The sequence below is a fragment of the Schistocerca piceifrons genome, chromosome 4 (assembly GCF_021461385.2).
Source record: "Schistocerca piceifrons isolate TAMUIC-IGC-003096 chromosome 4, iqSchPice1.1, whole genome shotgun sequence".
Lineage (NCBI taxonomy): Eukaryota > Metazoa > Arthropoda > Insecta > Orthoptera > Acrididae > Schistocerca > Schistocerca piceifrons.
The window spans coordinates 486044371-486061460 of record NC_060141.1 but is presented as its reverse complement, the minus strand read 5'-3'; the positions used below and the strand labels follow the sequence as shown (position 1 = coordinate 486061460).

The 17090-nt window shown below is 37.7% G+C and overlaps 1 protein-coding gene across 3 annotated transcripts in view; it reads right to left on the bottom strand.

The window, feature by feature from the left end:
- LOC124795021 (mothers against decapentaplegic homolog 4) overlaps positions 1 to 17090 on the bottom strand; it is a 161892-nt gene that overhangs the window by 67708 nt on the left and 77094 nt on the right. For all 3 annotated transcript variants that reach the window (XM_047258787.1, XM_047258786.1, XM_047258788.1), the window contains one exon: positions 8756 to 8953. In XM_047258787.1, the coding sequence (XP_047114743.1) occupies positions 8756 to 8953 (198 nt within the window). The remainder of the gene's footprint in view (positions 1 to 8755; positions 8954 to 17090) is intronic.

Here is a 17090-nt window from a genome sequence, read left to right as displayed (position 1 = left end):
AAAGGTCTCCGATTGTTCATTAAGAATGGTGGTGTCTGCAGAATAGTATTGTCACTAGACGTCAGTAAGGAAAGGAAATGTGACTTAAACAAAATTTCCCCACAGTGACTGAATGGCAGCTGCTCTTAAACGGGGATGACGACAAGATGAATATAAATAATAAGAAAAAGGAACTGTTAGTATCTTACAGAAGATGTAAAATGATTTGAGTTTATAACAGTAACATGACTGCATAAGAAATGGAATAGAACAGAATGAAAACTTGCAGTCAGTAGGAGGGAAGGCAAAGGATTGAAATTGAATGTTGTGAGTATTCTGAGACAGTAAAGAGTATTTATTAAGGAAACTGCATACAAAATTTTAGAGCACATTATTAATAGAAAAATGATCATATGATCTAACAACAACCTTGCATATTATATAATTGGGCTTGATAACTTAAGTTGCCAGTCAAAATGAATGTCAGAGAAAAACTACGCATCAGTAACACATTAATTCCAATGGCATCAAAACTGACCAATTATTGTGTTTTCATTCATTATAATCAAAAGCTGCTGATTGTCCCATCCCATTTCCATCTGTATTAGTGTTGTTCTGCTTCTCCTACCCTATGTGTCTTAAATACTCCAATTTGGCTTACATTATCTCTATTTCATTTATGTCATTTGTATGTAACAATAACAATTATTACATTTTCTTACTGTAACCATACATTTCTTTTTTCATTCTCTCAGTTCCCCTCATTCTTTTCCTGCATTTACATTTGTATTTCATTACCTCAAAGTTAAGTTCTCACCACTGTGTTACTGATTATTAAAAATATTCTGAATCTGAATCATGGATATTACTTCTGAATCACTTAGTGGCATAAATGTTTTTATGTGACTAAAAGAAACATCAGAACAATACAGCAGTCACTCTATCAAAAGAGACTGTTGATATACAGTGGCATTAGTCCACAATTTTCTTCATATTTAACTGCTGCTGCTGCTGCTGTTGTTGTTGTCGTTGTCGTCATTGTTGTCTTCAGTCCAGAGACTGGTTTTTGATGCAGCTCTCCATACTACTCTATCCTGTGCAAGCCTCTATCTTCGAGTAACCACTGCAACCTACATTCTTCTGAATCTGTTTAGTGTATTCATCTCTTAGTCTCCCTTTACGATTTTTACCTCCCGCACTTCTCTCCAATACTGTATTGGTGATCCTTTGGTGCCTCAGAACGTGTCCTAGAAACCAATCCCTTCTTCTAGTCAAGTTGGGCCACAAATTCCTCTTCTCCCCAATTCTATTCAGTACTTCCTCATTAGTTATGTGCTCTACCCATCTAATCCTCAGCATTCTATACACGATGTTAACAAATTTCTCTTCTTCAGAAACACTTTCCTTGACATTGCCAGTCTACATTTTATATCTTCCCTACTTCGACCATCATCAGTTATTTTGCTCCCCAAATAACAAAACTCATTTACTACTTTAAGTGTCTCATTTCCTAATGTAATTCCCCTACCATCACCTGATTTAATTCGATTACATTCCATTATCCTCATTTTGCTTTTGTTGATGTTCATCTTATATCCTCCTTTTATTTATTTATTTATTTCATGTTACGTAGATCCTGGAAACGAGTGAATCGAAAGGATATGGAACGTGTCAAATTGTACATAGTTCAAGCATAACTTGTACAAATACATACAATAAAGATACAATGTAAATAAAATCAATAGACAACAGCACAATCAATAAACAGAAAACTGTTTTTTACATATTAAGGATAAGTAATATATATATGATACGGCATGTGTCTGAGTGTACACACCCAAAATATATCTTACATAAATGCAACAAAAAGATACAACGTAAATAAGATACCAACTAAACAACAGCACATTCAACTACCAGAAAGTTTTTGTTTCACATGTTAAGGATGAGTAATATATACAGGAATCAAGATAAGTTCACTATTCTAAGGGAAATACACAAAAAAAAGATAATAATAATAATAATAATAATAATAATAATAATAATAATAATAATATTCATATTCCCATTCAAGACAAAATTAATTATACTATTTAAAAAACACTTGCAAGTTTAGTGATTACATACATTTTATTTTTGAAAAAAGCAGAATATTATGGTTTGGGTGGTACCACTGGTTCATGGCTTAAGTCATACCTAAAGGACCAAAAGCAGACTGTAATGCTGAATGGCACATCCACGGAACCTGCCTCATCTGAGTGGGGCACAGTAAGTTGTGGTGTGCCACAAGGCTCTGTTTTGGCTCTACTGCTGTTTCTCATCTTCATTAATGATCTCCCACTTTGTTCTGATACAAAGAGTAAATTTACTATTTTTGCAGATGACACTTCAATTCTAATTGATGATTTTACAGACACTGTCCATTCCGTTCAACTGCTCTTCCAGATCCTTTGCTGTCTCTGAAAGAATTACAATATTATCGACAAACCGCAAAGTTTTTATTTCTTCTCCATGGATTTTAATTCCTACTTCGAATTTTTCTTTTGTTTCCCTTATTCCTTGCTGAATTGTACAGACTGAATAACATTGAGGATAGGCTACAACGCTGTCTCGCTCCCTTCCCAACCACTGCTTCCCTTTCATGCCCCTTGACTCTTACAACTGCCATATGGTTTCTGTACAAATTGTAAATAGCCTTTTGCTTCCTGTATTTTACCCCTGCCACCTTCAGGATTTGAAAAAGTATTCCAGTCAACATTGTCAAAAGCTTTCTCTAAGTCTACAAATGCTACAAACATAGGTTTGCCTTTCCTGAATCCATCTTCTAAGATAACTCGTAGGGTCAGTATTGCCTCACGTGTTCCAATATTTCTACGGAATCCAAATTGATCTTCCCTGAGGTCAGCTTTTACCAGTTTTTCCATCTGTCTCTAAAGAATTATTAAACTGACAGTTCGGTAATTTTCACATCCGTCAACACCTGCTTTCTTTGGGATTGGAATTATTCTTCTTCTTGAAGTCTGAGGGTATTTTGCCTGTCTCATGTCTTGCTCACCAGATAGTAGAGTTTTGTCAGGGGCTGGCTCTCCCAAGGCTATCAGTAGTATTGATTTAAATATCTGAATCATTTATTTCATTACACTTGTTTTGTGTAGGCTCACTGAGTGTATATGTTGTGAGACACACCAACAGAGACCTTTGTGAACTTGAAGTAGACACTGTTCAAGCTCTACTCAATTGCAGTAGTGCAGATGGTGAGTGTTAAATAAATTAATACTCAAGCAGCTTTTAATTCTAAATTCAAAGAATGAAAATGACCTTTTTTTTTTTTTTTTTTTTTTTTGGTAGTTAGCCATACTTGAGTGATGTTTACGCCTACCCCTTTGGTGTGTTAAAAGTATTGCTGTGAGAGAATCAGGTCACTGCTTACTGCATAACTGAATAATAATTCAAGTGGTACTGTTAGATTGTGGAAGTTGTTCTTTTTTATTATTTTGGAAGTAAAATATAAGCTGAGAATTTTACCTGTAAATTCAGAGACTTGATTAGCTACAGCATGAAAACACAACTTTTCACTGAATAAATGACCTCTTTTCTGTAGTTAACATTCTTTATAGACTTAGAAGCACGTGCAGAACAACAGACCATTGACGAGTCCTCAATGGAATTACAGAATCGAGTAAAAAGTACAGACTATCACTCTTCTTGAGATTTATAGTATCTGAGAAAGCTTTTGACTAAATTAAATAAAAAGCCCTTATTAACAGCCCTGGAGAAACAAGGCATTGATTCAACAGCTGAAGTGTGCTAAAGAATGTAAACATCAATATTACAGCTTCCATTAGACATCATGATGATGAAGAGAAATTCAGACATGGGGGAAAAAAAAGTGTCAAGCATGGATATTCCTATCATTGTAACTATTCCCAGCAGCCCTAAAGGAAATTCTCAGATCACTAAACAAGGAAAAGAAAGAAGGAATATGAGTTATTGGAAATATACCTGAACTACCTTCACACTGCTCGTGACATTTTACTTTGCCTCTTGTGAATATAAACTTAAAAACTAAATGAAGAACTTAATAGAGCCAGTTTGAAAATAAGCCTGAAAATAAATTACAATAAAAGAAAAATAACATACAAAAACACATCAAAAATAAAATAGTACAAATTAACAATGCGGTCATAAACGCACTTCCGGAGGTTTTGCATTTACACGTGTTGAAGATGACAACTGTATAAACAGAAAAAATAAATAAACAGAAAATTAATAAACGACCTGGATTACTTCTGGCAAATCGAACTGAGCTTATGTTACAAGCATTTAGGGTGCCTAGAAGGGAAAGCTTAAAACCATAGGGTATTGTTACCACTTTCCTCCCTGAGGATGAAACTAATAGTTCTTAAAGTACGAATTAGTATTTTGCTTTTAAATGTATGTATTGGCAGTACTGGAAGTTTGCCTCAACATGGTAAGTACTGGTCACCTGTTCTTCGTAATCTCAAAGAGATAAGAAAATACTGAAATGACAACCTAATGGATGTGGATGGATGACAAAAGAGAACAAGTTCAGAAAGGATAGACCACAAAGCACACAGAAGTCTGGAAGAGACTTTAACACAATAATAAATGCCAAAAAGCAGTTGATAATAAGTGATTTTATCTTCAGTCTAAGTAATGTGCTACCATTATTAGTTCTATGTGGATACTGAGGAAATATGTTATGCAGTGCCTGTGTTGTTAAGAAGAATGAAGGAATGTTCCTTCAGATCTGCATGCATGTTTGAAGGAGCATGGCATTGTTCTTCTTAACAACACAGGCTCTGCCATATCTTATTTATCTGCTGATACCAAGCAGTGACTTACAGTTAAAACATCCTCCCCTGTATGGAAATTACATAATTTGTGTACGAGTACAGGTTATGATGTTTGATGGACGACATGTGGAAGTTTGGATGTGGCCTTGAGTCGTACAGGGATAGTCATAGCAATTAGGGTGACTACTCATATAAAGCTGGAAATACCGGTTCGAGTCCCTGTCTGGCACAAGTTTCCACTGCCATCGATCCCTTGTACAGCTGATGGCTGTCCATATTTGCAACTGCAAAAACATTTCATTTACTGTGAAAATATGTTCATAGTCTGTTTTTTAGAAGACGAATTAAATTAAGTTTAAATCTTATTAATCAGATCTAGTCATTTATATGGATGAGCTTATATCATTTTAGCAGCTAATTTGTAAGGTTGTGAAGGAACGTTTACATAATCAATATATTTAGTTCACTTGGCTAGCATATATTTCAACACACAAGGTTCTCTCCTAAGAGTCATAAGATGAAATTTCTCTGGTGTTTTGGCAGCTATTTGCAGTTTCGTTTTGTCAATACATAGCTGTATTCAACCCCAAAAGATACTGGTCATCACATCTTTCATGTGACACCCAGCATCGATGGAAAGTGGTTTACAAGCAAAATTATTTTTACAGTAGAATTTTACATTCTCATTCAATAAAGCTCTCCCAAATTAGTCTAGTGTGATATTTGTTTTACTGATATGTAGTAACAAGGAAAGTAAAACATGAAGAATAAACAGTACTCCCAGGAGTGAGAGCACCATCCTTGGACCTGACTGCCACTGCAATGCAGCACCGCTGCTAATTCACTGCTGGAACATTGGTTATTCTTTCTCTCTTACTGTTCCCATTAATATTTACTGAAAAAAACACTAGCCTACTTTGGGACTGTTCTATTGAATGGGCATGTAAAGTTCTGCTTTAAAAATTATTTTGTTTGTTACGAGAAGCAAGCTGATGCTTTCCATTGACACTTGTTGTCTCATGAAGGACATGATGAGCAGTATTTGCTCGGGATGACTCCAGCTACACAATGCAGAAAGGAAATTGCAAATATCTTCTGATACATGACAAAAATGCACTGAATATTTTTAGGAGGGACACCTGGTAGCAGTCGAAGGTTGCTATCTAATTCCAGGGGCAAAAAAATATTTGGTTTTCAATACTTCACATAATTAAATCCTGTCATAAACTACTCATCAAGAGGGATGATCTTCTGTTACAAGTTTAACACAGTAAGATTAATGTTGTAGTCAGAAACAGTGTGAGGTAACATAACTGATTGACTTTACTCATGAAGATTTGAGAAAGAGAGCAATCAGTGACTTCCAACAAACTTTACACACAATTTCAGCCACTGATGGAACACTGGTTATTCTTTCTCTCTTACTGTTCTTGTTAATGTATATTGACAAAACAAATAACCCACTAGCCCACTATGGGACTGTTCTATTGAATGGGCACGTAAAGTTCTGCTTTAAAAATTATTTTGTTTGTTACAGTAAGCACTCCGATGCTTTTCATCGACACTCAGCATCTCATGAAGTACGTGATGAGCAGTATTTGTTTGGGATGACTACAGCTACACAATGCAGAAAGGGAATTGCAAATATCTGCTGAAACATCAGAGAAAATGTGCTGAATACTCTTAGAAGGGACACCTGGTACCAGTTGCAGATTGCTATCTAGTTGCAGGTTGGTATTTAAATCCAGGGGCCAAAAAAATATTCGTTTTTCAATACTTCACATAATTAAATCCTGTCAAACTACTCATTAAGAGGGATGATCTTATGTTAAAAATTTAACACAGTAAGGCAAGTGCTATAGTCATAAATGGTGTGAGGTAACATAACTGATGGAATTTATTCATCCAGATTTGAGAAAGAGAGCAATTAGTGACTTCCAACAAACTTTACACACTCTCTTTTCACTAACACACCCACAAAACGAAGAAACGAAAATGTTTTATCGCTTTATGTTGTTGTTCTTACAGTAAAACTTCAGCATTAGAAAGGACATTTTAATTTATTACTTCCTTACTACCAACTCTATCCGTAACGCAGTTTGCAGACAGTATCCACACATTACCACTGACTGAACCTGCACGTTATATTACTAACAGTTCAGGACATACATCATAAACATTTAGATATGTGAAGACGCTAGCTTTTTCTTAAAACAGCATACAGTAAAAATTCAACATCAGGCATGACGTTTTGCTTTACTACTTCTTTAGTACTACCTCTATTCACAATACACTTTGCAGACCGTATCTACATATATCACTGAACATTATATCACTATACAAATATGACACATAGTTAAGGAGATATGACATCATAAACATTTTGATGAGTGAAAAACTTGCTTTTCCTCAAAATGGAGAACAAATTACCCAAACCAGATTCATCCAGTGTTTTGTAATGAGAACACTTAGCAATTTCCAACAAACATTAAGCATAATTTCAATTTTCTAAACTTTTTCTTGCTTACATATTTAATATGAAATAAATAATATATTAAGACAGTTGCTATTTCACCATATGGTGGAGATGATGAGTTGCAGATACACAAGTCAAAAAGACTGTTAGAAAGTGAGCCAATAGGGCCTTCATCGAAAATAGACCACACACACACACACACACACACACACACGCACACACACACACACACACACACACTCCTGCAAATGCAACTCACACATACATGACCACAGCAGTCTCTGGCTCCTGAAGCCTCAGCAACCAGAGACTGTGGTCATGTGTGTGTGAGTTGCATTTGCTGGAGTGTGTGGGACAGGCACTGAACTTGCTTCCTCAAACAAATAAAAGTCCAGTGTACTTGTACTTTATACTGTTATGACATCTAGCAATCTTGCGGCCAGGGCAAACTGTAACAAAATCTTTATTATAACTGTTTACAGGACCAACTTCATGTGCAAACAAATAAAATAGTAGCATATTATTAAACCGACTAACACTGTTATGCTTATGTAGACCTCGAAGTGTTACAGAATTGACATCTGCTGGTATAATAAAACAACAGGACCAGAAATAAAATATGTATGGTATTTACAGTATCCACTAAAGGCAAAGTGCAGTATGTCTCTTCTGACTCAGATTTTGGCTAATGGGTTTTTCTTATAATGAAGCAATGGTTCTCCATAAGGTGATATCAAACATGCTACACAAGGTCAACACTGATAAGGGTAATTTGCCCATAACGCTCTTCATGATGGACATTTTGATGTTCTTCCCAGAATTGCCATCACCAACTGCTTATTACTGAGATCTGGCCCACAAAACGAGGAAGTAAATAATGAATCCTAAGCACTCTATGTTCTGAGCATTTAAAAATTTTATCACATACCATAATTTAAGATGGCAGGGTAACGAATCAGAACGGCCATTTCCAATCACTACAACAGTGTATTAAAGTGACTGGGAAGTGAGGCAGCTGCTGCATACAACACCAACACACACACACACACACACACACACACACACACACACACACAGAAAAACTGTGGAGGAGAAATCTGAACTCATGATCATTGCAGGAAACAAATGTGCCGATGTTATAAGATGAAACTATTTTTATTTCAATGGTACTAGCTTCTCTGAGGAAAGAACACCATAGTAACATACTTTTATTTGAAACTTCAGAAAAAAATGTTTACCAATAAAGCAACAACAAGCACATGATAGGAACAACAAACGTCACTTAAAACAAGTTGTAAATACAAAAAGGTATACTATAAAAAATTTGAAAGCTAATATGTATATTTAAAAAATAAAATAAAAAAACAAAAACTCTTGTTAAAATATTTTCCACAGCCGTTGAATAGTAGCAGTTCTAACAAATGTAACGAGTTAGCAAGCAACGTGTTCTTGAATCAAAGAAGTGATACAACGAAAAACTTACAGAAGCTGGGATGGTGAGTCCTGGGATCAGGTGGCTGCATACTCTGTGTGTAAGTTAGAGTATTATTTCCTGTCCAAGTGCCTTGAGCAGCAGTAAATGGCTGTTGTGTAGGTGAAGTACCTCTCAGTGCTGCTGCATTAAAGCCATTTTGCTGTACACTTGGTGAAATTGAAGCTGCTGGACTTTGTTGACTAGCTCCTATAACAATTAAATGATGAGCTATATACTTTTTTTTAAATCAGCAAATGAAGTAGGAACTGTAACAGGAGAAGATGAAGCAAATTAATATCCACAATGTAAAACCTTATGGAACCAACAAGAACACATTCATTAGAAAACATAATTTGAAGTCTTAGAAATGTTTACCTTTTAAAAATCAACTTCTTGTCTACATGCCTAACATATGTAAGGGGGAGGGGGACTCTTTCTCTTTGAACATAATCGCATTCTGAATGTTAAGTCCATGTCCTTTTTAAAAGACACACGGAAAATGGCACTAGAAACCAATATGTAGCTTAAAGGTAGCAAACAGACTTTGACATGGACAGTGATCAATAATAAAAAGAACAATGAGTGGTTACAGCTCAATCACCTTTTTTATTATAAATTTATTATACTATTTAAGAAGAGGTGGTTAATTTACCAAGATATTTTAGTGCACAGTAAATTTACTCTGATTTGCACACCTGTACGTTTCTGAGAACAATTTGTAATGGCAATTTTAAACAACATATGCAGAGAAAATATTATGTCCCTTGCAGCAACATTGGCACAAATTATTCTGCGCTGTTATCTTCTTCCAGTACTGCCATGGTTTCAAATATGTATGGCATATGAGACATCTTGCACTACTTTATTAGTCATAAAACACGAATGCCCAAGTTCTTGCAGTGTCAAGTAGTGTTGCGACTAAAAAATTGTCTACTTTTAAATAAGTAATGAACAAAGTTTATATGGTCATCTTTTACGACAACATCTAGTACTAAAGCAATACCACACCTTGAGTGGTAATGTCCTTTTTTGCTCTTTAAGCTTCACAATACTCGATCTGAACAGATGCAGCATATCAGTTTGCTGTTAACAGTTATGTCTCTTTTGCAAGAAATTCTATGTTCGTTATATGTACATCATTACAGTAACCATATTCTGACCCAATGTGGATAATCATTTTTCAGAGCACTGTTACTCACTGGGACACTAAAAATCACTGTCTTGCTAAGATGTAAAGAGTGACAGAGGAAGAGAAAACCCAAGGAGAAGTTTGTTTGAAATTCTGAAACACTATACAAAAATGTGATCAAGTATCGACCATAGAAAATGGAGAAAAATTGTGCTTAACTCAGACTAAAAGAAACAAATGATTCCACAGTATAAAGTGACTGGAAAATTATATCTGAAATGAAACAAACAATATTTTACGACAGGACGTGTTTTTAAAAAATTGAACACTATCCCACAGGTCTGAAAAAAGGACCATACATTGCAGAATATGTCCCATAAAGTCATGTGGTCAAGACAGTTATTTTTCACAATGTAAACACCATGCACTGAACATTCGGAAATTAAATAAACTGACACAGAACAGAAGTACTGAATGTAGAGACAATGAAGCAACAGCTGTAAAAAGAGATAAAGAACTAGTTACAAATATGGAATGAAGTGTAATGTCTTAGACCAGATGAAAATAGTACATGAAAGATCTGTTAGATATGCTTCTTGACTTTAGGGTCATGTTCATTTAATTTCCAATCCATTGGCTTCTTTCTATTATTATTTTTAAATCTTGCAACACACACCCTGTGGTTCTTTATATGTAACTAATCATATTTATCTGCTTGTCTTCTTGACAAGAAAAACATTTTTTTTAAAATTTTATTTTGTTCATAACTTCTACAAAAACCATGAAGCCATTTCATTTTTAGCTTCGTCAAAATTCTTTGGTATTAAGCAATAACCATACCTGATTTTTACAAGGAGAGGCAACAAGATCACCAATACCCAATTTTTCTTACACCATGGTTCCTTCAAAATGTCGAATTCCATTGGGAACTGTGTGACCGACAACCGTATTATTGCAAACATATTTTGGATAAATGACAGCATCGGTCATAAATATTGAAATCCATTATTTTGCACATCGATTTTGGTAACAGTGTGACTATCTGCAGTGCAAATTATTCCAACCTTGTACACCATTATTATAATGGCATAACATTTTCTATGAGGTGTAACATGCACTGTGATGATTATTTCCAACAGATATCTTCACTTTTAATGCATACAATAATTTTTAAATTTACTGTACAATGGATTGGCAACTGCTAAAGTTAACTGGTAAGGTTACAAGATATGCTCTTTTGGAAATTTAAAAATTATTGTATGCAGTGAATGTGAAGATATCTATTGAAGCAATCATCACAGAACGTGTTACTTCACAGAAAATATTGTGCTACGCGAGTGTATACCTGTCCTTTTTTCCCTCTAAGGTAAGTCTTTCCGCTCCTGGGATTGGAATGACTCCTTACCCTCTCCCTTAAAACCGACATCCTTTCGTCTTTCCCTCTCCTTCCCTCTTTCCTGATGAAGCAACCTTGGATTGCGAAAGCTTGAAATTTGTGTGTGTGTTTGTGTGTTTTTTATTGTGTCTATCTACCAGTACGTTCCCATTTGGTAAGTCACTGCATCGTTGTTTTTTATATATATTTTTCCCACATGGAATTTTTTTCCTCTATTATATTCAAATTATTTAATTGGATAGATTAAAAAATCTACTCACCAAGTGGTGGCAGAACACGCATATAAATGACTGTTGTGATTGGCAAGCTTTCGGAGCAAGTGGCTCCACCTTCAGGCAGATGGGCTGAAGAGGAAGGAAGAAGGGGGAAGAAAAAGACTGGAGAGGTCTAGGAAAAGGGGTAGATTCTGGGAAAGTCATTCAGAACTGCAGGTCAGGTGAGTCTTACCATATGGAGTGAGAAGGAAAGACATTGTTGGGGACTGCATCAAAAACAATTTAAATAATTTCTTGCCAACCTAGTTTATTATAACAAGTTTATTCTGGCAATGACAAAAATTGCATTTCCCATTGACAAATCTCAGAAAAAGTATACAATTTACCTTGTCAACAGAGTCGAGTAGACATCTCAAACCTCCATGTCTGGCTATGTTTCACCCAGGGAAGCAGCAGCTCATCATGGCTACTGGTGCTTCAGAGCAAGGGATTTGAACATACTAGTGCACAGGAACCCAGACTGCTGTGAGCAGCGAATAGCCTTTCACTTCAGAATCTCTCAATTTGACACAAAAGAAGTATTTCCAAGTTGAGAAAGAAGCACTGGACATTATCTTCACCCTCCAAAACTTTCAAGTCATCTTATATGGCATCAAATTTCATCTCATCAAGGATGTCAAGTCACTGATATCTCTGTTTGGTCCGGCAACACGGCTACTGGATAGAACTGCACACTGACTCCAGCACTGGACCCTTTCTTAAGCTGATGTAATTACGTGTCATTTCAGGAATGCAGGATAGCATGCTAGCGTCAACTCTCTCTCCTGCTCGCCTATGTGACTTAATTCAACTTTTGACCACTAAGAGATACCATGTTTTCAGTAGGATGCGGCTGAGCAAGCAGTTTATCATTTCCCTATGCCCAGCTCCTTACATAGCTGACACCGTAGGTGTCGACCTGATTATACAACAGTTGTGTCAGTTCACCATGCGAGGGATAGCTAGACTGATCCTCTGGAAAGAAGTCCCGCCCAATACAACATTTCTTTGCACTCCACCACTAGCTCATTCTAATGGATTGCATGGTTTTGCTAACTAAAGACCACAACTTGCTGTGGGTAGTGATTCCCAAAGGCCTTTGGTCCAACATGCTACAGCTTTCCTCATGGTCACTGGGGTGTATAATGCACAAAATTGCTCGCATGGAGATATGTTTACTGGCCAGGCACTTAATTCAACAATGCAAACAAAGTGTGACACACCAAGCTGTGCCTTGACATCTTTATCACCCTGGCCCATGTCCAAGGAGCCCTAGGAATGAATCCACCTGGATTTTGGAGGCTCTTTTTAGATGACAACTAGCTCACTGTCGCAGGCGATCAAGATTCCCATACATCATAAAAAGCCGCTTGACTAAAACGGAAGCTACAATAAAGGCACCCACAAAAATCTTTGCAACTGAAGGCCTCCCACGCACAATTATAATGAACAGCAGCACAAATTCTGGGCTGACATATTTGATGATTTTTGTCATCAGTACAGTGTCTACCACATCAAATATTTGCCGCTTTACCCTCAGTTGATGAGTGAAGTGAACTGGCTAATCTGCTCATTTAAAAGTAAATTGAAAAAAATACATCAAAAAGTTTCAAGCGGAAGATGGTTTGACATTTTTCTCTCTTCTTAAAGGGCAACATGGTTAGAAGACAAGTGTCTGGTGGAGCTGTTACAAGGCTGCCACCCACATATCCTGCTGCACCTCCTCATTCCAGTACCTGGAGCACAACCTCCACCACGCTTGCTGGGACCCAGTGGAATGGCACTGGACACTGACACAGGTGAAAGGATGGTTGTCCATCATTAGAATCAAATCTGCCTCCGCAGGACAACTAACAGACACCTCCACTGGACACAGCCCATACTTCACCCTATTCTGATTCTCCAATTGTTTCCCAGCCTCCACTAAAACCCTGCACTCAGCTCCCAGCTGAAGACTCATCACAATCCTGTAACACAACTACCAGCCAGAGTGCCTCTTCCTGAAGCCTGATTTGTCATTTGACACCTGTCTGATGAAGCCACTAGATCCACAACTGAGAGTGCTGCTGACTGAAACCACATGCAACCACCACTACTGTTGAGCCTGAAATGGACATAGCACCCATGCAGGCTCCACTGGCTTATGCCCATCCACCACACAGTCCTTGATGGGGCCATCCACTGTGCGGGCTGCTTCCAGCATTACACATCTGCACTGGCAAAAGGGAAGCTTTTCACCCTACTGCGCCAGTCCACTTGACATGGATATACCTGGCAGGTGTCCTCTGACATTCTGTGCAGTGTGTGGGTGCATGTTGCTGGATGGTACCCTTCTTCTGCAAGGGGGAAAGACTGTGATAACCCACTGGTTTACTACATCTTTTGGCCTGCATTATCCAGCCACAGATGCCACTGCCTCATCCAGCCACTGCTGGACCACTGCTGCACTCCACCTCTGTGTCTGCAGGACATATACACCAAGCCACACCATGTTAACCTCCAGCTGACGCGGATCTCAGAATGGGGCACCATACTGAGTCTCATCCATCAATCCAGAGGTACATTAATGAGCCAACTGCCAGGAGAAGCACCACAGATGATGGCACAAGTGTACAGCCAAGATTCAATCATTGTTGTCCTCCTAGCAACATCGCTAATTCTTCGGATTACTGCTCCTATTAAAAGCCTACACAGCAGCTCAAAAAGACATTTCATTGCTCATAATGTTAATTGTCATTCTAGTACTGTGCTTTGATACTTGGGTTTGCTATTAACTCGGTTATGCTGTTGGTCAGCCCATTGTTATCTGTGTATTACACTTGTGAACATTTTGCACTGTACTTGTGCAGTTCCAAACATGACTGTTTAACATTGTGCCATGTTTTACTGTGTTGAGAGCTACAATAGTCATCACTTTGCAGAATGGCAGGCAACTTACAGTACTGGGTTAGTGTTCCATCAAAGTACTGGAAGTTGCGCACCATGTCCACCCATAGATCTCCAATTCTTTGGCGGCATGTTGGAGAATTTCTAATAGACACTAAGCAAAGTGTGTTAGTTTTACTGATTTTAAGACCCATGTTCATGAATTCTTTATGCCAAAAATTTAGTATGGTTTTTATTTCCATTCCTCTCATCCCAAACCTTTATATCATTGGCAAAAACTAAGGAATTATACACTGAGCCATTTCTTTCGACTGCTTTTAAAACTTCATCTATTATGATCCTTCCCCATGAACCATGGACCTTGCCATTGGTGGGGAGGCTTGCGTGCCTCAGCAATACAGATGGCCATACCATAGGTGCAACCACAATGGAGGGGTATCTGTTGAGAGGTCAGACAAACGTGTGGTTCCTGAAGAGCGGCACAGCAGCCTTTTCAGTAGTTGCAGGGGCAACAGTCTGAATGATTGACTGAACTGGCCTTGCAACATTAACCAAAACGGCCTTGCTGTGCTGGTACTGCGAACGGCTGAAAGCAAGGGGAAACTACGGCTGTAATTTTTCCCGAGGGCATGCAGCTTTACTGTACGGATAAATGATGATGGCGTCCTCTTGGGTAAAATATTCCGGAGGTAAAATAGTCCCCCATTCGGATCTCCAGGCGGGGACTACTCAGGAGGACGTTGTTATCAGGAAAAAGAAAACTGGCGTTCTACTGATCGAAGCGTGGAATGTCAGATCCCTTAACAGGGCAGGTACATTAGAAAATTTAAAAAGGGAAATGGATAGGTTAAAGTTAGATATAGTGGGAATTAGTGAAGTTCATTGGCAGGAGGAACAAGACTTCTGGTCAGGTGAATACAGGGTTATAAATACAAAATCAAATAGGGGTAATGCAGGAGTAGGTTTAATAATGAATAAAAAAATAGGAGTGCGGGTAAGCTACTACAAACGGCGTAGTGAACGTATTATAGTGGCCAAGATAGACACGAAGCCCATGCCCACTACAGTAGTACAAGTTTATATGCCAACTAGTTATGCAGATGACGAAGAAATTGAAATGATGAGATAAAAGAAATTATTCAGGTAGTGAAGGGAGACGAAAATTTAATAGTCATGGGTGACTGGAATTCAAGAGTAGGAAAAGGGAGAGAAGGAAACATAGTATGTGAATATGGATTGGGGGTAAGAAATGAAAGAGGAAGCCGCCTGGTAGAGTTTTACACAGAGCATAACTTAATCATAGCTAACACTTGGTTCAAGAATCATGAAAGAAGGTTGTATACATGGAAGAATCCTGGAGATACTAGAAGGTATCAGATAGACTATATAATGGTAAGACAGAGATTTAGGAACCAGGTTTTAAATTGTAAGACATTTCCAGGGGCAGATGTGGACTCTGACCACAATCTATTGGTTATGAACTGTAGATTAAAACTGAAGAAACTGCAAAAAGGTGGGAATTTGAAGAGATGGTACCTGGATAAACTGAAAGAACCAGAAGTTGTAGAGAGCTTCAGGGAGAGCATAAGGGAACAATTGACAGGAATGGTGGAAAGAAGTACAGTAGAAGAAGAATGGGTAGCTCTGAGGGATGAAGTAGTGAAGGCAGCAGAGGATCAAATAGGTAAAAAGACAAGGGCTAGTAGAAATCCTTGGGTAACAGAAGAAATATTTAACTTAATTGACAAAAGGAGAAAATACAAAAATGCAGTAAATTAAGCAGGCAAAAAGGAATACAGACGTCTCAAAAATGAGATCGACAGGAAGTGTAAAATGGCTAAGCAGGGATGGCTAGATACTGTCTACAGGAAAATTAGAGAGACCTTTGGAGAAAAGAGAACCACTTGTATGAATATCAAGAGCTCAGATAGAAACCCAGTTCTAAGCAAAGAAGGGAAAGCAGAAAGGTGGAAGGAGTATATAGAGGGTCTATACAAGGGCAATGTACTTGAGAACAATATTATGGAAATGGAAGAGGATGTAGATGAAGATGAAATGGGAGATATGATACTGCGTGAAGAGTTTGACAGAGCACTGAAAGACCTGAGTCGAAACAAGGCCCCGGGAGTAGACAACATTCCATTAGAACTACTGATGGCCTTGGGAGAGCCAGTCCTGACAAAACTCTACCATCTGGCGGGCTAGATGTACGAGACAGGCGAAATACCCTCAGACTTCAGGAAGAATATAATAATTCCAATCCCAAAGAAAGCAGGTGTTGACACATGTGAAAATTACCGAACTATCAGTTTAATAAGTCACAGCTGCAAAATACTAATGCGAATTCTTTACAAACGAATGGAAAAACTGGTAGAAGCCGACCTCGGGGAAGATCAGTTTGGATTCCGTAGAAATATTGGAACACGTGAGGCAATACTGACCTTACGACTTATTTTAGAAGAAAGATTAAGGAAAGGCAAACCTACATTTCTAGCATTTGTAGACTTAGAGAAAGCTTTTGACAATGTTGACTGGAATACTCTCTTTCAAATTCTAAAGGTGGCAGGGGTAAAATACAGGGAGTGAAAGGCTATTGACAATTTGTACAGAAACCAGATGGCAGTTATAAGAGTCGAGGGGCATGAAAGGGAAGCAGTGGTTGGGAAGGGAGTGAGACAG